This window comes from Molothrus aeneus, chromosome 18, assembly GCF_037042795.1.
Source record: "Molothrus aeneus isolate 106 chromosome 18, BPBGC_Maene_1.0, whole genome shotgun sequence".
Classification (NCBI taxonomy): domain Eukaryota; kingdom Metazoa; phylum Chordata; class Aves; order Passeriformes; family Icteridae; genus Molothrus; species Molothrus aeneus.
This window is the reverse complement of record NC_089663.1, coordinates 8306327-8333932: the sequence shown is the minus strand read 5'-3', so window position 1 is coordinate 8333932 and position 27606 is coordinate 8306327. Positions and strand designations below refer to the sequence as shown.

The window sequence follows — 27606 nt, the reverse complement described above, 5'->3', positions numbered from 1 at the left end:
ACGTGGTACAGTCAGTCTTCCTCTGCCTTATGCATCTTTCTCTCCTGCCTAAAGGCCAGCATATATTTATTTTTATATATATTTATATATACATATGTGCACAATGCAATCAGGTCACATTTGAAACAGTTTCCTGAGCAGCCAACTGCAACTTCCAGGAAAACTGACAAACACTCACAATAAACACATAAATTCAAACACAAATAGAACCATAAATAAATATATAAGCATGAATGTATATATACAGGCATAGAGAGAGAGACAAGGAGTTTCAAATGATACATCACACATCCAATCTCTGAGTGTTCCACCTCCCCCAGCAGGATGTTTCTTTGATTCAGGTTCTTAAGAAACACCTCACCCTTGGTCTGACATGTAAGTGGGGAAACCTGCAGGGTACCTGCAGAAATATTTCTATTTTTCTTACAGCTCATGTCTTTCTGCAAGAAAGAGTCACACCAGGCCCCAAGAGCACAACTCAAGGACAGATTTGCTGCTCAGGAGATACAGGAAAAAAAAAGACAAGATGACAAGCTAATGCTCATCTAGAAAGGCAGAGCAAATAGGGATGCAGAATAACTCTCTGATGCCCTGTGGAAGTAATTTTTTTTGGAACAGGCAGGACACCCATCAGAACCTGGACAAATAAAAGCAAAACTGCTTTGTTACAGGCTCCTGTGAACCAGAAACTGTAAAGATGGCTGTGAGCAGTCAATAATCACTCCCCAGTTTTATTATTACATGGCAGCATGGTTTATCATGAAAGACTTTACCTCCTGAGCTCAGGTGGATTTCTTCCCAGAGCAGTGAGGGCTCAGGCTGGCTTCATCATTATTGTTACTGCAGACCAGCATGGGGCCTGACTTGCACATGAGATGGGCACACACAGTCTCAGATAGAAGCAGCAGCACAAAACACTTCACTGGGGGCACATCAAACTCTAATTTATGTCCATGAGCAAGGCACTGGCACTCTCTGGAGCAGCTGATGCAGTGCATGTACATGCACATCCCTACTGGTAGCAAGCTATGGCATATTAAAGCAGTAAGTGAGAACATATGCAACAATGAAATGCACCACTGCTGCTGGAGGAAGATAAAATGGAAAGCTGTGCAGTGCTTGGCTGGGTGAGGCTGACTAATGACTCTAATGTTAGTGGCTGCTGATCAAGAAATCAAATGCAGAGCAGTCCATCATAATCACAGCAGGTGAGCGAAGACAAGTCAGAGCCAGAGTTCAGAATACCAGAAACCTTCCTTGCTGTTCCAAAACCCAGGGAAAAAAAAAATACAGCATGCATTAAAAAAGCCAGCTTGTTTCAATGCATAGTCAAATTCATGAGAAGCCCTGTGAACCAGATCCTTTGTTGCACAGTGTGGTGCCAGATGATAAGGACATTTTTGGGCAGCGTGCTCGCAGGAACATGAATGGAAAATGATGCGATGGACACAGTGAGTCAAAATAACAATCCTCATTTAAATCTTCACCTCACAGACACCTTCTATCTCAAATGTCAAACATGGAAAATGGATTGCCTGCAGAAGCCAGCTTGGGGAACATCAATTGTTCTGAAGTTCAGAGTATTAACGTGGGGGGGAAGAAAGAACCGACTTTAAAGTGCATCAGAAATCTTTACAAAATCTGACACCTTGTTCTTGCTATTTCTTTACCTTTGTTAGCACTTCAAAGCCATGTCCCCTTTGTCACTTAGCTCACAACAGCTGATGTGACATTTTATGGTGCACACTTGACATGACTGCCCATGAGTGAGCCACTGGTGTGAGGGACAGTTGCTGCTCTTTCCCAGCAAGGCTGAGTAGAATCATGTCAGTGTTCAAGAAATTAGAGGGTCAGGCTTAAAATAGAAAAATTCTTAGGAAAGAAGCACACCTTTTTTGTATTCCCAGAAGAAAACAGGAATTGGACCCTGCTTTTCCAAATGCCTCACCCAATTCTGCACATTGATGATATTTATTCATACAGTGCAAACATGAGAAATGCCAGGGCTGTGATCCTCACTGATATCAGGGTACACATGTTCTTTAATGCTGAAAATCTCTAATCCATCTGGAGATCTGGCAGAGAGTATTCAGCTACACCAACCACAAAACCAGTCACAGGGTTATTTGTTACCAGATTTTTTCACAAAACACACAGAGAGGCACAAACCAAACCCACTGCTTGCTGGAAACAGAGTCAAACAAAGCCTGAAGAGGGACAGTGGTAGCAAGGACTAAATGGACTTGCAGTTTTCATGCTGATGAGCAGCTCTGAAATCTTTTGAATGCACTGGACAGACACATGGATTCAAGCACCATCAAAGTGCACAGTTTCTGTCTTGTAAAGTGGACTGAAATGGGAATCATGGGTGCAATATGTGATTTGGAAAGCTGGTTACAAAACCAGAACCTGTACCAAAGCAAGTCACATCTGATATTTTTTAAAAAGTTACTCACTAGCCTGACTTTGCCTTCCTTTTGAAAATACACTTTAAATATTCCACAGCTGGTAAGTTCCCACTGTGACCACTCCCAAATCTCAGTCCTAAGGACAGACTTCCTGATTGTTTTCATCACTAACACTCACACAGTCACTCTTTCCACTACCAAAATTACAGTGGCATATCACTTAAAAGCCACAAAATCACATTATATTTCCACAGGCAGGAACAACACAACAGCCAGATGCTTTAGTAAATCCACCTGGGTGCTAGAGCTTCAGAGGCCCCTCAGCACACACTGCAGTGTGGCCATAAAGGGGATGCTCTGCTCTCCTAAATCCCTTCCTTCAAAGAAGGAAGTGTTCATGGTTGCAGGTGGATGTCTCTGCATTTTAGGGCATGGAATTGTTAATTTGCAGAAGCCGTGCTTGGGCAGTGGCAGTGGGGCAGTGCTCCTGATATTTGCCAGCCAGGGTTGGGTGTTCTCCTTCTGCTGCTTGTCTCATCTGTCTCTGGGCAGTTTCTGCACTGGTGAGCTGGAGGGTTTCTTTATTCAGGTTCAGAATGAAATCTGAACTGCTCTTGGGAGCCAGCTACTCTTGTGCATCAGATTTTAACCCTGCTCAGTGCTTGAGTTTGGATTTGAGTTTTTGATTTTGGATTGAGTTTGTTCACTCCTGTGTCAGTCCAACTCAGTGCCAGCATGGCACCAGCAAGAGCCTGAACATAAATCTGAGGGAAATCCATGGTAAATCAGGCCCTTTATTGCTGAGGTTTAACCTCTTAGTTCAGTCTTATCTGTTATGTGATCATTGTCTCCAGAACAGAAGATACTGAAATACTGGAGCAATCTATGGGAAAATTACTACAATGATTTCACATATAAATTGTGAGTCATGAAGTGCACAAAACCTTTCAGGAGTGAAAGCTTTGGATGATTAATTTTCCTTTATCAATAAACTTTCTCAGGGTTGAGTGAAACAGGTATAAAACATCTGCACTTTTAAAACAATGTGAGGTGAGCAGGGCATGTTATCCAGGAAAACTGATTTCCTAAGTAATTACTTCCCTGCTTATTGAGGTTTCAAGCCAAGCAAAAGGTCAGTGATGATGGACTGTGCTGTCCTGCAGTAAATAAGGTTAATATTACTGTATAGCTCTGTTTTGCAGTCACAGAGCATGAGAATGAACCTGAGTACAATTTTCAACACCTGGTGAAATACAGATTAAAATATTCCTCTTGATGAGGGAAGGATCCTGTGAGGTGGTTCCATCCCTCTGATCACTTAGAAATGTGATCAGTGTGTCAGTGTCCTTTCACCTCCAAAAGATCACTGTCACTTTTTTCAGGTGGGTCTGTTGTTGGAAGTGCTTGGCTGAACTTTTCAGGATCTGGCAACTCAGTCTTTGCACTGGAAGGGAAATATATCAGCTCCTCTGCCAGAGCCCACACTGGGAGCATACAGTAGAGTTTTAGCTTGCTTTAAGATGATGCAAATATACAAGAAAATGAAGATGACTTTAAGCTGGTAATTTGTGTCCTTAAGAAGTCTTAAAAAAAAAGAGCATCCTAAAGTGCATACTTAGGCTTCAAATTTTTTAGCATTTATTTCTAGAGTTGGTAACAGCAGTACCCTTAACCCAGCACAATATGTCCCAGAGGAGCTGTTAGACAAACATCTGCACTGGAGATGAAAGGCTAGGAGATGTGAATTTTCAAATGGAGGGGAGAGAAAGCCTTTTTCACATCAGTTCCAGTTTTCCCACTGTAACAATTCTCAGAAACACCTTCACCATTCCTGTAATGGCTTTTCCTCAGAAAATTCCATTCCTGTAATGTACAATGTTGTCTTGTAGGGAAAAATAAATTGACACACTGACTACATGGTCTGGTGTAGGTTCGCTTTAAAATTCAACCAGTAGGAAAACTCCAAACATGTGCAAAGTTCTCAAAAAAACCCCAAAAAACCAAAAAAACAACAACAACAACAAAAAAAAACAACCTCAAAAAACAAACAAAAAACCACACACAAAAAAAAAATCCCACAAAAAACCCCCAACCAACCAAAAAAACCCCAAAAACCCACCACAAACCCAAAAACAAACAAACAAAAAAACCAACCCAAAAAAAACCCACAAAGAAAAGAAAAAAAGAGCAGTTCTCAAACACAGCTCCTAGTGATGCTCCAGGGAAGCTCTGGTTTGGACAGATGATCAAGACTGCCCACAGAACAGGAGGGAAACCAGCCACATTGTAATCCCACACACAATACCTTTGTTTCTCTTACACACAATGGGCCAGAGTCCACTGGAAAATAAAAGGTTAGATGCAAAGGATCCTGCTATTCTACTAATGGCCAGAACACGTGCTTGAAGCACATACTCAGAACCAGAGCACTCGTGTACATTGTGGGGCAGCTCCGAGGGGCAGCACACACATCCACAACTTTTGTGGAGCCATTAGACTCATTTTGTTATTCCTGCAGGCACAAAGCCTGTAGCTTTATTTATAGTGGATATTTTTGCCCCTGACGAGGGGGAGAGATGAATGCATCTGACTCCTTCTTATCAGAAGGCTAATTAATTACTTGAGTATACTATATTATTCCAGACTATATTACACTATATGACATTACAACTAAACTGAATTTGCCCAGCACTCAGCTGCACTCCACTGCACTCATCTTGTGACTGTCAGGGAATGGTCCTGACACACACACACCTGATAGGCCAAGGGAACAAACCACCATCACTCTGGGCAACAATCTCCATGTTGCATTCTACTTTGGCACAACAAATAAGAATTGTTTTTTCTTTCTCGGAGGTTCAGAAAATGTGAAACCCAGAAATACTCTTGGGAAGAACTGTGCCTTGCTTTTCTCTGTGAAGAGAAATGTGGCAACACTCGTTCAGACAGCCGAGATGGAAACACCGCTCTGCCCGAAGTGACAGCGCAGGGGAGATTTACCTGATGGGAGCTGACTCATCCCCTTTATCAAGCCAGTCCTGTGGTGGGATGATGTACATGCACCAGAGCCCCCAGTTGTAGCCGTGGGCAGCGTTGGCGTACTGCTGCACCTCGAAGGTGTTGTACTTGATGTTGTCGATGGCGGGCAGGATGATCCGCTTGCGATCCTCCTTGATCCGCGTCAGCGCCGGCTCCGCCCTGAGAGCAACGAGAGCAGCACAGCGTGTTACAGCCATGCCACCCTGCAACCCCAGCGTGTTACAGCCATGCCACCCTGCAACCCCAGGGTGTTACAGCCATGCCATCCTGCAACCCCAGCGTGTTACAGCCATGCCACCCTGCAACCCCAGGGTGTTACAGCCATGCCACCCTGCAACCCCAGGGTGTTACGGCCATGCCACCCTGCAACCCCAGGGTGTTACAGCCATGCCATCCTGCAACCCCAGCGTGTTACAGCCATGCCACCCTGCAACCCCAGGGTGTTACAGACATGCCATCCTGCAACCCCAGGGTGTTACAGACATGCCACCCTGCAACCCCAGTGTGTTACAGCCATCCTGCAACCCCAGCGTGTTACAGCCATCCTGCAACCCCAGCGTGTTACAGCCATCCTGCAACCCCCGGGTGCTACAGCCATCCCTGCAACCCCAGCGTGTTACAGCTACCCCAGGGTGTTGCAGCCATCCGGCAACCCCAGCGTGCTACAGCTACCCCCAGGGTGCTACAGCCAATCTGCAACCCCAGGGTGTTACAGCCATGCCATCCTGCAACCCCAGGGTGCTACAGCCAATCTGCAACCCCAGGGTGTTACAGCCATGCCATCCTGCAACCCCAGGGTGCTACAGCCAACCTGCAACCCCAGGGTGTTACAGCCATGCCATCCTGTAACCCCAGCGTGCTACAGCCACCCCAGGGTGCTACAGCCATCCTGCAACCCCAGCGTGCTACAGCCATCCTGCAACCCCAGGGCCCGCTTGGCAGGCTGAGGAAATGAGGTTCTCTAATTCTGTTGAGACATAAACTTTAAGGTATTTAGAGATTTTAGAGGAGCTAAGGTTTTAGTTGGAGATAAGCTTTATTGGAGATAATTAAAATAAATAGGTAGGTTTTGATGAACTAAGAGTTAACTAAGTTAACTAATAATTGATTGCTTGTCAACACAATGTTTTGTTAGCTGGGTTTATAATGAAGAATATAGAAACTGGTAAATAGCTTTTAGGAACATAAGACAATTGTAGGCCTCCTCTGTCCTGGAACCAATTGAAGACAGGAACGGGAGTTCTACCAAGGGTTCATTTGTCATATTTGCATTGAAAAGGTAGAAAGAGGAAGACCTCATTTACCTCCTCATTTTGGGACCCCTCCCCATGGAAGGTTCCACCAACCCATTTCAAGGAACAAACTACACATGCTTAATAGCTTTTGAAGTAATCACCATACAAAGTGGGGAAGGGGATGTACCAAAGTTATGAATATTTGTATTTTGGGTATTCAATACTTGTATAGATAAAAGGACTCCGTAATCACCTGTAAATTGGGGTATGTATTTGGGAGCTATCCCACAATAAACATACACTTTCTAACTTTAAACTGTTAGAGAGTTTTTATCTGTCACAGTTGGATATCAGTACTAGATCAATATCCATATTTTTTAATAAATCACTGTGAGCATCAGCACAGTGAGATGGCAAAGCCAGAGCAGGCAGGGAGGGATGGGGCACGGATCACAGACACACGCTGCTGGGACTGCAGCTGGTGTGGGACACTGCACACAGCACCTGCACAGGAATCAGCACTTCTGTGAAGCTGTGCCAGAGATAACTGTTGCCCTGATTTTTTAAGATTTTCTAAGTCTTCTGATGTTTACGTTCTTGTAATGAACTGTCTCACACACTTTCTGTAAATAACTTATTGTTTTGCATTCTGTTATAGAGGAGAAATTTGAGAGACTCTTAGTTTGTCCAGTGTAATTGGAGAGGTGGCACTTTCACCCTCCAATCCACTGTCACTTTTAGAATCTATAGATGTTAGAGTCAGAAAATAAACTTCATTTTTTTTGCCTTGAAAACAGCAGTGTGTGTGCATCATGTTATTTTGTGTCCTATAGTGACCCCAACAACACAAAATTTGACCTCATATTTTGCCTGTTACCATAAATGTTCTTTTAGGCCAGCAGAAGATACTGTATATGGTTCAGACTCTCAATTCCTATGGGTTTTAGGCCACACTTGTGCATCCCCATAGAGCCAGTGTGACCTACCAGATCTGGATAAGCCATTATTACTATGAGATTATATTTATGAGATTAATTAGCACCTCTGTGAAGCTGTGCCAGGCCTAACAACACAAATTTTGACCAAATACTTATTCTAAGGCCTGGAGACTGTTAATTCATTTCACAATGGACAAATGTTGAGAGACACCATCACCAATAGCAGCTAAATGGTCTCCTACTAGCTGCACCACCAGGATTCCTGGCAGCAATTAAATACTGGCTGGCATGGCCTGAAGAACTGAAAACACACCAGGGGCTGCAAGAATCTGAAGGTTACACAAAGATTTTAATCCTGTTTCCCAAGACTGACCCCATCACATCTAGTTTGAATGACAAATGTGGCTGCATTATGCCTTCTAAAACCTCTTTGGTGATGAGAAGATTTCAGGTGCCAGATGGTGCAAAAGCAGCGAACTGCAGGAAATGTTCAAGTATTTCAAAAGGCTTTAAAACATCAATGTGCTTTCCACAGAAGCTACATCCCAAAAGGAAAGTAAAAAGCTTCAGTGCAAACACTCATTTCTGACCAAGGTAGTCTGAGTTTGCTATGAATTTACAGAGAAACTGATCCAAAGAGGTAGCAGACTTACATAAGGGTGGAAATCGTTCCTCAAAGCAGTATTAGAAAGAGCCACTGGTTCACTCCTTTGTGTGTTTCCCCTTGAAATGTGCTTTGAAAATTTTACAGAGCTCTCACATGGATCTTTAAGGGAATGGTGGTTTGCTGAGACTCACAGAGGTAGGAGGATTTGAACACTGATCTTTTCTTACTTTTCTTTTGCTGTTGGTCAGAAGACAATTGCTCCTTTGTGATTTCAATGTTACCTCATATTTTGCCTGTTACCATAAATGTTCTTTTAGGCCAGCAGAAGATACTGTATATGGTTCAGACTCTCAATTCCTATGGGTTTTAGGCCACACTTGTGCGTCCTCACAGAGCCAGTGTGACCTACCAGATCTGGATAAGCCACTTCCATTATTAGTATGAGATTATATTTATGAGATTAAGTCTTTTAAAAACCAGTGAGTGGGTAGCAGAAACACTTGCAAATCCAACAAAGCAGGGAAAAATGCAGAAAAGCTGAATCTGTTTTTTCCATCATGTTATGTCTGCTAGAAGAAAATACAGAAGGATGGACATGCCATCACTGGTCTGGTGACTCCATGCCTGGGCACATAAACCTTTGGGCATAAAGCTCTCCTTCTCCCTCTAAACTCTGAAACAAAGGATTTCAGAACACCAGAAAACAGGTACAGGTGTCACTAATTGTTTGCTTGACTCCCATGGCTTAAACAAATTTATTGTGTTTGAGTCTGATTTCCAGACCTGCCCTGCAAAGAGGGAAAGCTGCTTCCATGCCTTCTGAAGCAAAAACCTGTAAATGGCTTTCCTTTGCAAGAATCAAATTCTGTGATTCACTACTGTCTGATTCTGGAAAGGTCTTTGACAAACAGGGAAAGACTGGGAGTTTTCCAAACTACTTTTTATCTCTCTTGGTGGGAATTCTTTGGTCACCAAATCCTCAAGTCCTCAATTAATGGCATGTTTATGCTGAGACAAAGCAAGACTGTTTAACCATCATACTTAAAACTATCCTGGACGTTCCATGTCCCTTCTACAGATCCTCCTGGGGTGCTCATTTTTCAAGTACTTTACTTTGTAGGGTAGATTGAGATTGTGTAATGAAAAAGCTGCAAGAAGAGAAGGATTTCTTCTCCCTTAATGTCAGATACCTGCAATGGACCCCCCACATGCACAGTAATTGCCTCAAACTTTCATTCTCAGCAGAGAGAGGCAGAGGCTGGCACTTTTATAGTCAGATGCTTCTCATAATAATGTAGACACTGAAACTAGGTGAGATTAATAATGTTCCAGAGGAGCCTGTTTTGAATATAAAGGGAATTTAGCCTGCTACTTTGCAAGACATCTTAAAATTGGACTGCTGAAGTATATCCCAAATAATGGTTAGAGAGATAATGTGAAGAAAATATTCAACAGTCATACTTGGTTTTAGCCCTTAATCATATTTGTGATTGTGTTAATCCAATACTTGAGTCTTGCAAATGCTAACCTGGGACCTCATTTTCTTCTTTATATGAAGAACAATCCATTCCCAGCTCTGGAGCTGCTCTCACACAAACTATCACCAAACTACTGTCACTCTACACCTGAAAAACTTCTGTTTTCCCATTTGTATGGCTCACATTTATTACCACCTAACTTGGTGTTTTGCATCTGAATGGCACAAGGGGGGATCTCTGGATTGTAATACAACAGCTGGGGTCAAAATGCATGATGAAGTTCCATTACTCTCTATCAATCTATTAATGTCAAATCACAGATTCTGAACTTTCAGGAAATCTGAGGCATCTGTCCTTGTGACGGGTGTTCTGCTTAAGTCCTCTGTACTCAAGAAATGTAAATATTTAAGATATTACTGCTTCGAGAAGAGTTGATTTCTCTACCCTCAGGTTACAGATGAAGTCAAGTGCCATGCCAAGGTTATGGAGTCAATTGGTATGAAAGCAACTGCTGGAACTTCATCTTCGAAACCTCCCATCTCACCCATGGAGGTGATTTCCTAGTTCTCTTGGTACCCAGATGTGTGGAAATCACATCTCTGTATGTGTTAGGAGCAGGAAATATTGAGTATCTGGACAGACTGCACAGCTACCTAATTTCCAAAATATTTTCACACCCACAAGTAAGAAAGTAGGCTCTGAGTCACAGAAGGAAAGAGAAAATCCAGGCCAGAGCTGTTCTCTTTGCAAAAATGCAGAATGAAGGGCCTTTTAATTAAACATTGCATACCTGAGAGATTTCACAGCCTGTCCTGCCCTATAAAAGACAGCAGAGAGAGCAATGGGGTGTTCAGAGGCTCAGCCCAAGCTGATCTCTGTGAGATCTGCAGGAACACTCAACTCCCAGAGCCTGCCAGTGCCCTCTCACTGCCAGCACTGCTGGTGGGCTGTTTGTCTGCCTGCCAAGATCCCCAGGTAATGGCCAATAAAGGAGGGCTCTGAGCTTGAACAGGACTGGCCAATGCACTGTGTTTGCGTTGCTTATCTTGAATAATCCATGGAATATGAGAGGGTTTCATTGCTATTCATGGCTAGCAAAGCCCAGCCTCAGAGCTGCTCTGTAATGCTGAGCTGAGCTGCACATTCATCAAATCCTTTGTCAACCTTCCTGGTCACTCTGGCTTTATGTAATTGCTTCAGATTTTAAAAAAGAATTATGATTAAATCTTTCCAAGTAATTTCTAATTTTTTTCCTAATTTTAAACTGCTACTTTATTGTGTAGATTTACCCCTCCTCTTTATAGACACCAGCATTCTTTCTATGGGTTTTTTTTTTTTCCACTTTTCCTTGTTTTTTCTGCTGTCCATCTGCAGAAGGCAGGTGCTTCTGGCAGCTCACAGGACTGAAAGGATAAGAGGGGAAAAGGTTGCTGATGTCCAGGGATGTCCAACACGCTGAGCTGATGAGCTGCAATACGTGTTTGGAGGATTGCCTTTCCACATGGCACTGCTGGCAGTGAGGCAGGACTCAGCCCTGCCTGATTAGGTGCATAAGCCAGATGTGGATTTTGGGATCCATCTCCATTTTTCATAGTGCAAAATTGTTAGGTTCCTAGTTTGCATCTGAGTCAAGGTACTTTATGGGCAAAGAGCAGCATGCATTGTTAACAAGTTATTTACTGGAGCAAGAGGGAAAGTTCTCCCAGGCATATTCATAGACATGATGGATTTCAGTAAACTAAATATAATCAAAAGGCTCTGCTTTAAAGGTAGTGCTTCACATCATTCAAGTGGGGTTTTTTTTTCCACTTAATAAAAACCAAGCAGACAATTTGGACTGGAATTTGAGTGACATATGAAGAGCCTCTCCCTTCCATCCCCTCTAAAACTATTTGTCAGTGTCCTCCTCTCTCTCTGAATAGATTGTTGGTGAATGGATAAAACCAGAAGAGAAAGGACAATAAATTTAGTTCTCTTACAGACTCCACTAGGCTAAAGGGTATTTTCACTTCAATTTTATTCACTTTGATTTGTCCAAGTCAGTTGAGCACATCACTAAACAGCACATGCATTCAATGCTTTTGCCTACCAGTGGAAAGATTTCTTCATTAACAACAGATTTTCCAAGGTGTTGAGCACCCATGATGACTTTATTGGGAGTTCCAGCAATGCTGGCTCTGTGAGATTCAAAGAGTAAATGCTCCCAAGATAAGCATTGAGGTAGGAAGGGAGCTGGAAGGCAGAATTTCAGGCAGAGTACAGAATGAGCCTGTAAGAAGATTGAGAGCAAAGGCAGGGGCCATACTGTGATCACACAGGCCTCTCCAATCCTATTGTAAGTCTATCTCTGAACATATATGCATTCTGTATTTAACACTGGCTTGATTCAGAGCAGCTCAAACCCCACGGGAAACCACAGCAAACAAAAAGTCTGTGTTGTCTTACATCCTTATCAGATTGCTGGAGAATTCATGCCAAAGGGAAAGCCTGATTTGTCACAATGCTAAAAAGAACAGCTTCTTCCAGATAAAAAACACATAAAAAGAAGTTAGTAATGAGCTCCTCGGGTGCACATGATTATATAATTCACCTTTTTAAATATGTAAAAACACCTGCTGACTTCAAGCAGACTTTAAAAAAGGCACAACATCAGAATAAATGCACAAAATCCAAGGGAATCCACATGCATGCCACAGGCCACATCTCTGCTGCCCAGCTCTGCCACTTCAATGGCCTTCACAGCTTCAGGGATGCTTTGCTAACATGCAGCATCTGAGAAGCAGACCTTACCTTCCAGTATTTAGTTAGAATGGCTGTATGAGGCATTTGTCAATAAATTCCTCCCTGCAGCCCAAATGTCACTTTTTCTAAATTTGTTCGCAAGTAAATCCTTTCCTAAATGACAGGAATTACACTGGGAAATGTCTCTCCAATTTTGCCCTATCTCATGTGGGTATATACCCTGATCTCTGGTTTATTTTGAGATAAACATGTCTCTTTTTTTTTTAGTTCTCCACCATCCCTATGCTGCTTTTTACTCCAATAAAAAATGAAGAATTAACATTAAAAAACTCCAGCCTTCTTTGTCCTGCTTTCACAAATCAGAATTTCCTCTTCTTGCAAGCAGTCAGGGAAGAGTCCTTATAAGACATAAATGAAAGACAACATGGTCTCATCTGCTAGATTTTATGGCTCACTGGGTTTAACACCGTATTTTACTCTGGCTCTACCACTGTCAGGTACCATGAAGTATAAACTTAACAGAGAAATGTAAGAAAAAAGAAAGCTGTGTAAACTGAAAGCTTATTTTGCATGATTTCACACGCTACCTCACATTTCACTGACAATATACATTTATCAGATGCAGACAAGCAGATCTACTGACACACATAATTCTTCACTGAGGCCATCTACAGAATATTTAATGCAAAATGCTTTTCCTGTAAATAAGTGTTCAGAGAACTAAAAAAGAAATAAATTTCATTCTCCCTTCCTTGGTCACTAAGAGAACTCCCCCATCTGTCCTGCCTGACATCTCTATCAGCATTCCCAAGTGCCCAGGGAAGTTTCAGGCCCACAGTCCCCAGCTGGAACAGAGGGAACTCAGCACCAAAGCCTGCTGGAGAGTTAAAGATCAGCTCTTTGGCTGCCAAACCTCAATGGCTCTTTTCTGCACCACTGAAAAGCAATGAGGATGCTTCAGTGAACATCCTAGCTTGTTGAGGTAGATGAATAGTCAAAGCTGCTTTTCTGGTACATCCTCTGCGTGTAGGCTGGCACCCTCCCATGGATCCCAAAGGCCCACGTGGCTTCTGTTGGTTGCTCCACTCAGATTATATTGGTTTTGCTATCAAACTTGTATTCCATTAAGTTATCAGAGTGATCCTAAGGCTTTGGATGAGGAAGAACTCCCTTTTCTTTTCATTTGGGTTCCCCAGGTCAGCCTGAGCCCAGGGATGCTCAGTGAACCATGTCCTGAGCATGAGTGATGTGCCTGAATGCTCCAGAGGAGAGAGACTGCACAGGAGAAGGACTGCAAAGGTAATTTCACCTTCACCACTTCTCTCATTTAGAAGGAAAGAGCCACCTGGACCTCGTCATGTCCCCAGAGAGCCACCTGAGCTTGAAAAGAGGGGCCAGGGAGTTTATCTGCAGGTAGAGATTGGCTTCCTGTATGTACACTGCATGAAAATGTCACCAGGGAGCTCTCAGGGGGACAAAGACCCTGTGGCTTTGCCCCAAAAAGCACAACCACGTCTCTGCTACAGAGCACTTGGGATAACCAAAGACACCAGAGGATTAGGAGGAAATCAGCTTCCTTTATCCTTTACACACCTTTTTGAGAATCCATTGCCTATGGCCACCACAACAAACTGCATTACAGTTTACAGTATAAAGTGGCATCTGCAAAGTACCATCCACAGGCCTAGGGATCTTGATCTTTAGCTCTTCTTAGTTTATTAAAACACCATTTTTGTATATTTTTAAAACACTGACAACTTCAGGGATCATCCATAAAGATGGGATGTGTGAGACACAATCTGATGGATACTCAAATTTCACGTTCTCTTTCTCATGTCAGCCTCTGTCTGGCTGGTATGTTGAAATATTTTGATTAAATCCTCTTACTTCACTGCTTCCTTATTGAAACTCATCCTTTGTCTGGCAAAATTTTAATTACTACAGGACTGCATAACTCCATTCAGTGCTCTGATAACACCTCTGTGATAGGAGCAAAAGCAATTCCTAAGATAGAATGCAACTATAATACTCTATCATTATGTCTTCTTTTATGGCTCCTAGCACCCTCTTTATGGCTGCTAATATATTGTGGTTTCTGCCTTCCACCTACTGATTTCTGCTCTCCTTCACTCAATGTGTCCTTTTTCTCACCCAGAGAATTAACACCCTATCTCTGTAATCTCTTTCCTGCTCCCAGAAATAATGTAGGGAAGGTCTCTTCTCCTTGTCATGTTATTCTTTCCCATCTCTCAAAGACAGAGGTTTTTACAATGCTCTGCATGTTCTGCAACACCATCAGCACCCAGGATGTGCTGTCTGCTCTCAGGGGTGCCTTCAGGCATGCTGGGTGCACCTAACCCAAAGGTCAGAGCAGGAATGCTCTAATCTTCAGAGGACTGAAGGAAAACTGAACTAAACAAGCTTAACTACACCCTCAGAGAGGAAAGCACAGCAGCTTTTCCTCCTCCTTGGTTCTGCTGGGTTGCTGACTCCCACTGACATCAAGTAACCATCAAAAACAGACCAGGTTCTACTCCAACGGGACAGGCAGAATTTTAGAAATGAGATGTACACATGCATTACCCTGTAATTCTGATTTAAAATTCCATTTGAGAATTAATAGCAATGGCCTCCCTTTCAGGCAGTCCTCTCCACTTCCACTCTCACAGCAGCTGTATTGGCTCACAGTATCAAAAGCCTTAAGGGGAACAGGTCAGTTGAAAATCACTGCTCTGAGATAACACATTTCTACATTTCTACACCTGAGAAGCCAAAAAGCAGCAATTAAGCACAGCAAAATAAATAATTCAATAGCTAATTTGACCTGCCAGGTTGCAGAGTATTTTTTTATATCCTACCAGATTGTAATTTAGTTTAGAAGAAGTGTCCCTGGAGAGCAATGCTGTGAGAGCCCATAAAAGGCTATAGTATGATATCAGGCAAAAAGCCACCTGTAAATGGGTCACTATTGTTTAAAGAAGTTTTTTTTTTTTTTGCTGTCAGTCCTGCATATTTCATGAGGAAGTGATGAAGTCCTTCTTCGATTCTTTATGAATTAATCTGCCAGCTGATTAGGCAGGTAAAGCAGCCATAGATTGGGAAACTAAATTGCACTGCAGGCACTTGACTTTTAGATGGAACACAAACCAAACAGAAAGCTAAATGCTCTTTTCTGTGGTAAAGGAATTGGCTTCTTTTTAATTGCCTCACAAATAATCCATGGACAGCTTTTAGTGGGAGCAATCCACGTGGCCTCTGAATACATAAATAAGCACTGAAAATGGGGGGAAATATTCATGCAAGGTGCAACTTAGTGGGAGAATAGAACAGCAGAGCTTTAACAAGAGACTCCCACCTGATTCCTGAGTTTGTAGGGCTGTGGAGTGGGGGCAGTGCTAACCTGGTGGGAAAAAATAGAGCAGTCCAGATGGAAGGACCTCAGTTCCTCCCAGTCAAAGGAGATGAGATGAAAATGGAGATGACAGGCAACCCCATGTGCACAGGTGAACTAAAACTGGGAGAAGTGGGTGGAGCAGGGTTTGAGATGGCTCTGAGCAGCCACAAAGGCTGAGTGGAACAAGAGGAGAAACACCAGGGAATACTCTGAGCCCACAGGTTGAAATGAAGGGACACAGGAGGCTCCTGGAGCATGTTTCTGTCCCCACTGGTCACTGAGTGCCCCACAGCAGGGGCAGAGCTTGGCTGAGACCTGAGAGCTGTGCTGGAAGGAGGGTGCACCAGGGAGTGGGCAGAAAACACAAACCTTTTATCTTGGATGTACTCTCTCATTTACTGAGCACTCCAGGTTCTTCCTGTGCTGATTTCAACCCTTTCTGACATTAAGGCAAAGCTGTGCAGTAAAAAACCAAACCCTAACAAACCCCAAAGCAACCACAAAGCAACCACAAAGCCCTTTCCTGCTTACTGACACAATTGCTGATCCTCCCTGGGTACAGTACCTCAGACTGATCTCAATGTCCTTCTAAAATGATAACAAAGTTCTCCTCAAGCCCCAGAAAACTGCAGCTTGGGCAGGACAAGCACTGGGGACAGCACCCAGAGCATGCTCTCCCAAGTTCCTGATCCTGTCCCATAGCTGATATTACCCTAGATGAATGTTTGAAAAAACCTGAAAGATCTACTTGCTTTAAAAGCAAATAAATAGATTAAACCAGCTCTTAAGCTTCTAGAAAATTACTACAGCTGCTATTATAGTCTAACATAGTCCTAAGGAAAAAAAATGGGATGATCATAAAACAGGTGCACTACAAGACTTATTTTATTGCATCTCCCATTTTATAAAGATATTCATGAACATATAAAAATAAACACTCTACTCCTTTGCAATTAAGTTTCTCTCTAGTTGTAAGTACAGCTATTTTTAGTTTTAATTTGAGGATATCTCCCAGAACTGCAGAGCATAATCATTTCCACCATAACTCTGCATCATAATTATCAAATACCAGCCTATCTTTGGAAAATGCATGTTTTACATGCCAAAGGTCCCAGAAGTCCTTTTGCAGCTGATGGTACAGATCAGCTCCTACAGTCTCAACTTCCAGTAATGCCAAATATTGGCCACCAAGTGGTGCTACAAAGATTTATTCCAAATGCAGTTCTGGCCCATTAAACCAAAAGGGGATGGGGAAAGTCATGCTAATTTCAAGCCCTATTAAAATTGCAGGCAATAATTTAATGTTTCCCTCAAATGTAAATGCAAGGAAATTTATGAGGAAATCAGATTGGTATTCAAGTTTCTAAGAAGAAATGATAGAAAATGATGAGGAGGTAAAAGAAGCACTTGAAATCCTCCAGCCCAGAGCCTCCTTAATGGTGTCTCCCCATCTGACTGCTTTGGGATTTCACACCCATTGTGGTTCCAATTACTCCTCTCTCCACAGAGCCGTGGTAGACCAGGCACAGCAGCTTTTTTATGGTCTTGCAGCCCTTGCAGGAGCCTGTCAGCAATGTTGCAATAATGAGGAACACAATTCAGGAGTGCTTGCTGAGGTGATCCCTCCTGTCACCGACATATTTTCTGAAAAATACTTTTTCTAGGATCTTTTCTTCTGAGAAGCTGAGAGGCCTCAGAAATGAAATGTAAACAATAATTATCTGCTGCTGTGGAATGCAACAGCTGCATTTTTGATTGGTCTCATGTGATTGTTTTTTATTAATGGCCAATCACAGTCCAGCTGTCTCAGACTCTGGTCAGTCCCAAGATTTTATTATCATTCCTTTCCTTTCTAGCCTTCTGATGAAATCCTTTCTTCTATTCTTTAGTATAGTTTTAGTATATAATTTTCTTTCAATATAATATATATCATAACATAATAAATCAGCTTTCTGAAACATGGAGTCAAGATTCTCATCTCTTCCCTCGTCCTGGGACTCCTGCAAACAGCACCACGCAAAACCTCATCCCTGCAGCTGACACAGCCCTCCCTCAGCCCTGTCCCTGTGCCACTGTCCCTCTGGGCACAGCCAGCACTCACCAGCCAGTGTTGAACTCCACGTGGGCATCAAAGAACCCCACGACAGGGGATGTTGCAGCTTTCCAGCCCTGGATCCTGGCTCGGATCAGCCCCTCGCGTTTGTTGTTGCGCACGATCTTCACCAGGCCCGGGTACCTCTTGTGGACGTACTGGTCCAGGTTAAACTTCAGCTCAACTGCAGGGCAAAATCAAAACCCACACAAGCATTTAGAATGAGAAGGGCCCTGCAATGTTGTGTTTTACTCTTATTCTGCAACAGAAAGGGAGAGGAGTCCTTAAATATTCCCGAACACTTAGTGTATCTCAGTGTATCTCTGAGATACAAACCCAGTACTGAGGCATGGAGCAGTTCCAGGGGTTTCAGCCCAGAGAAATTCCCCACACACCAGAGACTTGCCCAGCTTTAATATGGATTTGAGTATACTGTTGAAGAGGTAGTTTGCCTATGTATTTTTAAAAAGTTACTATTCTGATTCTCTGATGATTTGCATTAGGTTACAACTGGCCTCTGGAAGAGCAATTCTGACCATAAGCAAGTGTAACATGCCAGTGTGGTGATTTTTTTTTTTCTGATTTATGCTGTTCAGTAGGAGTGAGAAAAATAACCTCAATGGATTTTGGGTCAAGAAGTAATTCAGATCACAATTAATTTCCCTTAATTTTCAGGGTTTTCCCTTAAATATAATTAAGATTCTTCAATACTAGGCTTCTTTCCTTTTTAACTAAATGGATATTGAAGATCTCAAATAGACTTCTCTTTTGTTCATTTTCAGGCATTCAATCACAGATGGAGCAGAACTCATTCACCCTTTTCAGCTTCATTTCAAGAGGCTTATAAACAGGCAAATTACCAAAATGGTCTCTCTATATTTTTTTTTAAATCAATGCAGTTTGGTAATTCATTTACTCTGCAACTTATTCATAAAGTGGCTTTTGCCTAAATATCTTTATCAGAAAAACTAGTAGAAGCTTCCAGGACATTAGCAGCCTCATTTTTCTGATCTATATTAGACAGTAGAATCATTATCATTAGAATCAAAGACTTGATAAATCTCCAGTTATTTAGAAGAGTGACAGAGAAAAGCCATATAAGAGTTCACTGAGAAATGATGAGTTCAACTCTCCTCAGGATTGCCTTGACTCAAACACTTTGCAGTCTCACATAATTACTCTATAGGTTACACTGCCATAACTGAAATCTGAATTGCATAAACATGTTCTTAAATCTATAGGTTTTGGAACTTATTTTCATTTGAGTTGTCTCTTCTCTCAGTTCTCTCTTCTCTTCAGAGATCTCAAAGAGTAAGAGCAACTTAAAACTGAAAGAACTTAAAGCTGTTGATCTGAGGAGGAAATGCTAAATTTTAGGCTTATTGGAAATAAATATAATTTTAGAAGATTAATCAGTTCTAGAAGTGTAATGTACAGATTTAAACCCTACAGCTCTCATCCCTTGTATCCTGAGAATCTTCAAACATGACTGTATTGTGAAACATGCTGATAATAGCACCCTATATGCTCACCAATATTTGGATTTTGGATTAAATCATGAAGAAACAATGTGCTGCCATATAAAAGAGTAGCATCTATCTTTAAGGGGAATCTGTAGCTTCACTTTTCCTTGGCAGCAGAACTTAAACTTTTATTCTATTGATGATGATATTCCTCTGGATTTGGAGAAAAGTGTCCTATTTAGATTGCCTACATAAATGCCATTCATTCTGTTAGGATTTCAATGAAATCAGCAGGCTTTATCCACATAATGTTTATTTGTTATACAAATAGTCAATATTTACTCACAGCTTTGTGCAAACGGCTCGATCAACCCTCCCATCAACAGACACATTTACATTTCACACCTAGAATGCACACGGGGCAGCGTGCTTAGAGGCAAAGTGACAAAAGCTCACCATTGTCACTGTTGTCATCCACCAGGATGATCTCCTTGAGCAGGTGGGATGGGGTGTGGTTCACCACGCTGTGCACCGAGCGCAGGATGACAGAGAGAGCCTCGTTCACAAAGATGAACACCACCGAGATCTGGGGCAGGTCCTCTGGGTAGGTCATCTGCTTGCACCTGAGGGGAAAGACACAATTAAAACCCAAGCAGCCACTGGGAGCCAAAACAGACTGAAGAGCACCCTCTTCTCCTTCCTCTCCATCTGCGTAGGGATTTGCAGACTTTGTCTTTTCTTGATGCTTGAGGCTTTAGCTTTTATGTTTTTCAGATTCTGTGCTGCTTTAGTGTGCAGGTCTGTGCTTCATATTAGGGGATGGTGAGCTCTCTTCACAGAGTGAGGAGATAAAACAATTCCTTCTCTAGCTGGGGACCAAGGACAAATGATCCAAATCTCAGGCCCAAGAACACAAACAACGTGGACTGAAGAAAGAAAAACAAGAAGGATGGGACTTCATGGGCTAAAGCTGTAATTGGACAATTAACTCAAATAAGCTAATGGACCAGAACTTCTAAAAAATAGAGATCTCATGACCAGTTGTCCATTTTGTGACCATTTTGGTTCATCTTGGGTGTAGCCCTGGCTGGGCTCTTGTGCTGCTCAAGGCGGATCCATTGAGGCCTTTTAATAAATCCCTGCTTTATTCTTTAGCTCTGTCCAGCCTCTGTTCTAGGTCAGCCTTCACAAGGCATCATTGTAACCCCAAGGAAAGATGCGGTAAAGGCTCGAAAGAACCAACCTGGTTAGGAGTAGCACCCTCTCCATCAGCCCAGTGTAAAACACAGGGTGTGTGCGTGCACACAGATTTGCAGCAGCTCTCCTTCCCTGTGAGGTTGAAAGCATCTCTTGAAAACCAAAGGACTATCAATGATTCTGCTCAAAAACATCCTGGAGAAGGCCTACAATGGCACAGCCTGGCTGTTCTCCATGGGGAACCTCCAGCAGCTCTGCTGCTAACTCACAACTGCAGCAGAACTTTAAAACCGGCATTGGCTCAAGCAAATTTTGCATTTGCCCACAGAGAGAGCATTTGCCACCCTTCCTGACTGCACAGTTTGTGCAGCAAGAGCAAACACATGGTGGTTGTTGTACAGGCCTGCACTTGCTGAGTTGTCTGTAAACAGGTCTGCTTCCTCTGAGATGCTGCCTTGCTAGGCTGCTACATCCTCATTCACAATTTGCTTTTGTGCTGCTCACTGATATGTATATTTTACCACAGACCATTTTGAGAAGAAAAACTGAGGCCTGGAGAAGTTCCACAGCACAGAGCAGAGCTCCTGCTTCCCAAGTTCTCAGCCAATATCCCTCTGTAACACCACACTGCCCTATTTCAGTGGGATTCTCTCCCATTAGCAAAGAGGCTAACTTTGAAAACTACCTACCTGTTCTCACAGTCCAAAAGCCATTCAGAATTACCATAGCAATTGCTGAACTTGCTCTCTAAAATACTGCTAATGATATCACAGAAAATGACTTCTCCTGCTCTTATCAAACTTTCTGACCTCTATGCTCATTACTTTGGCATAAAAATCACTTTTTTCCCCACTATCAGCAGTCATGGGGATAGGGCAGGTGACAAATGCTTGACTGCTGACTAACCTCTGGAAGTCAGTTATGAATTCTAGTAAAGTGTAATTATTCGTAATTCCTGCTCCCAGCACTATTTGCTCAGAGACCTGAGCACTCATCATTGATTCCAGTGCTACCATAGCTACTCACTGGCAGCCTGCTGGTGGCCTGTGCCACACAGAGGACCACTGTGTAAAGCTTCTGGCTAAGCAGTATTCTTACACAGCCTAAAAATAAGCCTGGAACAAGGAGAGAGGTTTTCAGAAGGCATGAATGTTCTGACACAGCCCTCGTTTTTGAATTTCTTTTTTGAATTTCTTTTTTGAATGCAATTTTCCTCTTGAGCATACTGACTTATCAAAGAAATGAATCAGGAATACTGCAGTAACAGGAAAGAGCCATCAGCTAAAAACATGGACCTTGCAAGGTTTCCTGTGATGAGGGACATATTTTACCTGACAGCAATTTTCCCTAGAGTCCCACACATCCCAAATTGCGCCTCAGGAAATCAGAGCAGTCCCCATGGAGTGGGTGCCCTGCTGCTGCAGGTGAGGCAGAGGAGGAGCCCACCCCAGGCCATCCCTCCTCGTGGGGTCCTGCAGCAGCACTCGGAGCTGCCAGGGAAGGAGGGAGGGAAGCAAAGTGTGAAACCCATCTGTGATGCCCCGGGTATTGGCTTTTGTACTTTTCAGATTCTGTACTTCATATTAGGGGATGGTGAGCTCTCTTCACAGAGTAGGGAGACAAAACAATTCCTTCTCTAGCTGGGGACCAAGGACAAATGATCCAAATCTCAGGCCCAAGAACACAAACAACATGGACTGAAGAAAGAAAAATAAGAAGGATGGGACTGCATAAGCTAAAGCTATAACTGGACAATGAACTCCAATATGCAAATGAACCAGAACTTATAAAAGTGTGAGACCCCATGACCAGTTGTCCATTTTGTGACCATTTGGGTTCATCTTGGGTGTAGCCCTGGCTGGGCTCTTGTGCTGCCCAAGGCGGATCCATTGAGGCCTTTTAATAAATCCCTGCTTTATTCTTTAGCTCTGTCCAGCCTCTGTTCTAGGTCAGCCCTCACAAGGCATCATCTGGAGACAAAACAAGAGGTTGTGGCACAGGAGGAGGGATTGCAGCAAGAATGAGAGGTCACTCAAAGCAGCACTTAGTACAGCAGGGACAAGCAATTAAAGGAAAGGTGGGGTCACCGCAAATGTCCAAAACAGAGAAGCATGTGTGCAAGGAACAAAGTTTCCTTGGAACAGACAGGGAACCACTGAAATACTACAAGACCTCAGAGAATTAGGAATTTTGCTGAACATTTCTGAGGAAAAAGTATTTGTTTTATTGGCAAGCGAACTGAAACACCTGGGTACCCACCCATGTGTTCCTGGTCAGACTGATAGCATAAGTAAAAGTGGGACTAATTCCAGTGCTTTTCTGCCATCCTCCCACTTTAATTCAGAGAAGAAAAAAAAAGGAAAAAAAAAATCTAATTCTAGCTTTAAAACCAGCACACCTAAGCCATAACCTCCTAATTTTTGATTTATTTGTTCTTCATCACATTCAATCAATGCATTATTGTCCCAAGTGTGGCTCCATGGCCATGCTGGTTCACAAGACTTTTCATGCCTTAGTTCTCAGTGATTACTTGCACTGTAGGGCCTCAGGGACTGCTTTAGATAAAAAGCTGGTTTGAATTTCTTATTCCACCTAGATGAAGTCATCCCTATCACTTCTCACTGCAACCTTTTCTCTCTTAGTTCTTCCCTTTTTTTTTTCTATTAGCAGGACATAGTTGAAAAACTGCATTTTGACTGCATTTGGAAAGAGTATTCCAAACAAAATATATTGGAATATCTTTGGTAGTGCCACTGCAACAGGAACACCTAGATGGGAAAAAGCAAAGCTCAGAATTTAGCAGTAGTTTAAAAGCTGTCATAAATTTATTTATTGCAGTGAGGATGAAGAACAGCAAAAGCAGCTGTCCAGCTGAGCACTTTCCAAAGAACAGCAGTGATTTAAGGGTTTATTTCCTGCAGACTTCAAGTCAACCTTGAACTCCCAACTCCTTAGGTCACTTCACAAAATGAGATTGATGCGCTGAGGTAGTCAGGAGAAATTACTGGTCCACTACCAAACACTTCTGATGATGCTTGAGAGCATGAGCAATCCCAGTTAAGGTGTCTTTCCTTAAAAATCAGTGGGTGCTTTAAGTGCTTTGCTGGATTGTTGCCTGAGTTCTTCCCAAAGTGTTCTCTAATTAGACACCAGCCACAGCAATTTACAGTTAATACTTCCTTCATTCCAAGAAACTCTAACCAGAGTTTGACACTCCTAGCCAAACAGACATGAGCAAACCTCACCCTGCCAAAGCACACCCAACTTTGGGTGCCACCTCAGCCACCTCTGCTCAGCCAGAGGCTGACAAGGGCTCTGCAGAGGGTCAGCCAGAGTGCCTGTGAGCAAGGGACACAGAGAGTGACAGAATTCTCCCTGGAGCAGCCCTGAACTGGCCCTGGAGGAGGCAGCAGGGGATAGTTCATTACAGAGGGAAAGGGAAGGCTGTAACAAGCCTGCTGACTTCCAGCAAGCCAAAGGGCATCCTTGCAGAAAAGGGCTGGAGCAGCAGCCTGGACACAGAGGAAATCATCAGGCAAGAAACCTATGAGCTACTGATGGGGCAGCTTAGCACAAGACTAGGCACTTTTATTATTTCTTTTGAGAAGAAAATTACCAGAATGGGAAGAAATCAAACTGTACAAAATGCACTATCAAGGCACACCTTTATAATCCTTCAGCCTTACTGCCAACAGAACCATAGTAAAAAATTTGGAAATCATCCCCTTTTCAGCCCTGGTGCTGGGCAGTGCCTGAGTGTTTGAAGCTCCCAGTGCTCTGCCAGGGAAGGGAGCTGGATCCCACCACAGTCTCCACTTCTCTGCACCAGCTCTGACCACACTGTGAACTGTGTGAAGAAGAACAATTTCAGCAACTGACAACTGAAACCTGGCCTTGTTAACATCCAACACTCCTGAGTTTGGGAAGAATTGAGTGTACTTTTGACCTGTGTGGTAGCTAAAGATGGTGTGAGCTGGACAGGCAGAGCTCACATTCAATGTTCCTGTGATTTTAAATCAGCATTCAGGACTGTCAGCAGGTCCCACAGAGTACAACCAGCAGAGGAGCCCAGGTCTCCAGGGCACACAGGTGCCTGGGCAGGGACACAATGCTGGATGTCTGCAGGACTGGGGATTCCAGAAAATCCATGACAATGCCATGGCTAATCACTTCCATGGGCCAGCTGAGGATGGATTAAACCTGATGTGTGAAACAGCTCTGCAGGCTCCTTTCATACAGCATGCCAAGCATCAAACCTGGGGCATCCTGCTGTTGTCTTGGGAAAGGTCTTTGAGTGTTCTCATTCTGCATTTGCTACTGCAGAGCTTGGCTGGCAACCCAGAGGTATTTCCTTTCAGATCATTTTTCTCTGTTCTAGAGATGATTTTCACTCATTCATTCCCTTACATTGAACTGGCTCCTTAGATGAACATTTTCCAGCCAGCCTCCTGAGCCCAACTGTGAGAACTGTCTTGCAGGCTTCATAAGAAAATGGGAAAAGCTCTTTGGTTGGCAGATCAGAAACTTGGGGAAAAAATCATGTACTAACATAAAAAGGTCATAGATCAGAAACTGGGACATGAGAAAACAAAAGGTGCTCAGCTGCACATGAACCTGCTCATGGCAACCTTATAAGCTTGGAGGCATTAAAGGGAAGGAAATTTTCTTGTGGCTGAAGCTTCATTCCCTGATAGATGTATTTACTCTATTGGTATCTGATCCAAGAGAAACACGTGAAGTCCTCTATTTATCAGGCTGCTCTCACAGTCCATTTGGGTTGCACTATTTTTTGTGAAGGACTGTCACTGCAGCCATGCAGGTAGTTCAATGCATTACTAAAAAAAAAAAAAAAAGAACCATCTTCCCTGCTCTATTTCCCCTGCCCTTTTATCCTGTCTCTAAACTTGCTAAACTCCAAAAATGAGTTTTGCTCACAGACCTTAATATACTGAGTTTGGAAATGGATTAAGCAATGCTTTTAGAGATTTCTGACAGCTTTACCCTTCAGGAATAAATGCAAACAAAATTAAAGCTGCTTCATGAATCTTTAAAGTGTTTAATACAAGATACGTTTTTCCAATGAACTATTGGGACAGAGATGACTGAAGGTTCCTCTCCTTCACAAACCTGATGAAATTGCTGGGCTTGAAGAAACATCTGCAGTTCTGGCAAAAAAAAACCCAATCCCTACATGATCTGTACCTGGAAAGCTTCAGAATGATCTGTGTTCATGTTTTATAGCCACAGCAGGAGAACAAGTTGGAACAGCTCCTTATTTGGTACACGATCAATGAAAGGACAAAGATAAATATTTTAAAAGATTATTGAATTCTTTCTCTTTAATGCTAACAAATACTACTTTTAATCACTAGGTCAATATATATTTTGAGCCCTGTTAAACCAAAGGCTCAGACTAATCTTACTTACATGGTTACCTTTTAGCACCTAAATGCTACTGTGACTCCTATAGGCACAGACGATTTACCACAGCTAAATCACTAAATTTAGTGCCTAGCTCAGTGCCCGATTTCTTTCTCCAGAAACCCACTGAGGCTTTACAGCTAGTGCTGGATGCAATAGTAACTTTTGAGCTGCAGAAATAAACTAACATTCCCTTCCTCTTCCACATTGGCATGGCAGAGGAAACGTGACAAGCTGCAAATGTCTCGTTCCCCAGCATGGATCCAGCTGCTGACCAGTCTGCAGCAGCAGCAGTGACAGGCCACAAAACTGATTAGCTTCATGGATCATGAATCTGTCAGCCAGAGGCTCCAACTCCTTCCTAATTAATTCTCTTTCTCAGCAGAGGATGTTAACTGTATTATGGCACAACATTCTCTTTCCGTTGAGGTGGATTTTCCAGCCCTATCCAAAAACCCAAATGGAAAATTTTTGAGTTCAAGGCTTGTTCTTACTTTCTCTCCCTGTTTTGCAGCTCAGGGATATTTCCTAAGAACATACAATATAAATACATTTCCTATATGTTCATTATATACTCAAATATATATTCATTTCCTAAGAACACATAATATAAATACAACTGTGAACAGGAGAGCAGTGGTACAGAACACTGATGCTCTATGCACCTTGAGAAAAACAGCACATTGTGTTTTCAAGTAAGGTAAGAAGAGAAATGAGCCATTTTCAGAATAAGCCTTGAAATTATGGTGATACCAGAAGATACCTTCTTCACAGTCTGTGGTCCTTATGGAACATCTTCCATTTTGAAATATCCTACAGCAGAAAAATCAACACCTTCCTCCTGAATTTGTTTGGGGAACTGCAGGTACAAGATACAGTGCAATTCTTGTTGGTGCTGCAAGTCTGAGGAAATCCACTAAAATAACCTTTTCTCCATCTTTTCTCATATACAGTTTCTCACATACATTTTCTCATAAAGAGAGATCTTAATTCTACTCCATACTGTGGGAATTCCCACCAGCTTTTTTCACATGCTCCTTGACATATTTTTTTCTTATTTTGCATCCAAAAGTCTAGGAAAGAAATCCCCTACACTCATCAGAAAGAAACCAGGCCAAGTCCTTGCACCTGAGCTAACCTCAAACACTTCCTGTATCAAGGAAAAATGTCCTTTCATGTCAACCACAAAAAAATGACTGCAATGTGCAATGAGTTTTCCAGAACACATCTGGTTCTGGGAATTTCCCACATTCCCAGGCTGGACAATTGGATTTGATGTCTGTAGGATTTGCAGACTGAAGAACAGCAGCAGCCTTCCTAAAATAACTGTTTTTTGTACCTTAGGAGTCTCCACTGTTCTATTTCCTACAGGAAAGACCAAATTTGCAGGAATTTCTGTCCTGTAATATTTCTATGAAGTACAAAGCCCTTTCAAGCTGGACACAGGTAGGTTAAAGTTCTCCATCAATTTTCAATAACACACATTGGACAAGGGTTCCCTGAGAATGACAGATTTGTTTTTTTGTTCTTTTGCCTTTCTTTTAAATTCCAGGCCAGTACAACTGTGACTAATTGCTCTGCTCATAAAAACC

General features: G+C 42.6%; 1 protein-coding gene across 1 annotated transcript in view; it reads right to left on the bottom strand.

The window, feature by feature from the left end:
* GALNT9 (polypeptide N-acetylgalactosaminyltransferase 9) overlaps positions 1 to 27606 on the bottom strand; it is a 132310-nt gene that overhangs the window by 66381 nt on the left and 38323 nt on the right. Inside the window, exons 3-5 of the mRNA XM_066562024.1 lie at positions 19853 to 20019; positions 17943 to 18117; positions 5409 to 5606 (exon numbers count right to left, since the gene is read on the bottom strand). Of these exons, the coding sequence (XP_066418121.1) occupies positions 5409 to 5606; positions 17943 to 18117; positions 19853 to 20019 (540 nt within the window). The remainder of the gene's footprint in view (positions 1 to 5408; positions 5607 to 17942; positions 18118 to 19852; positions 20020 to 27606) is intronic.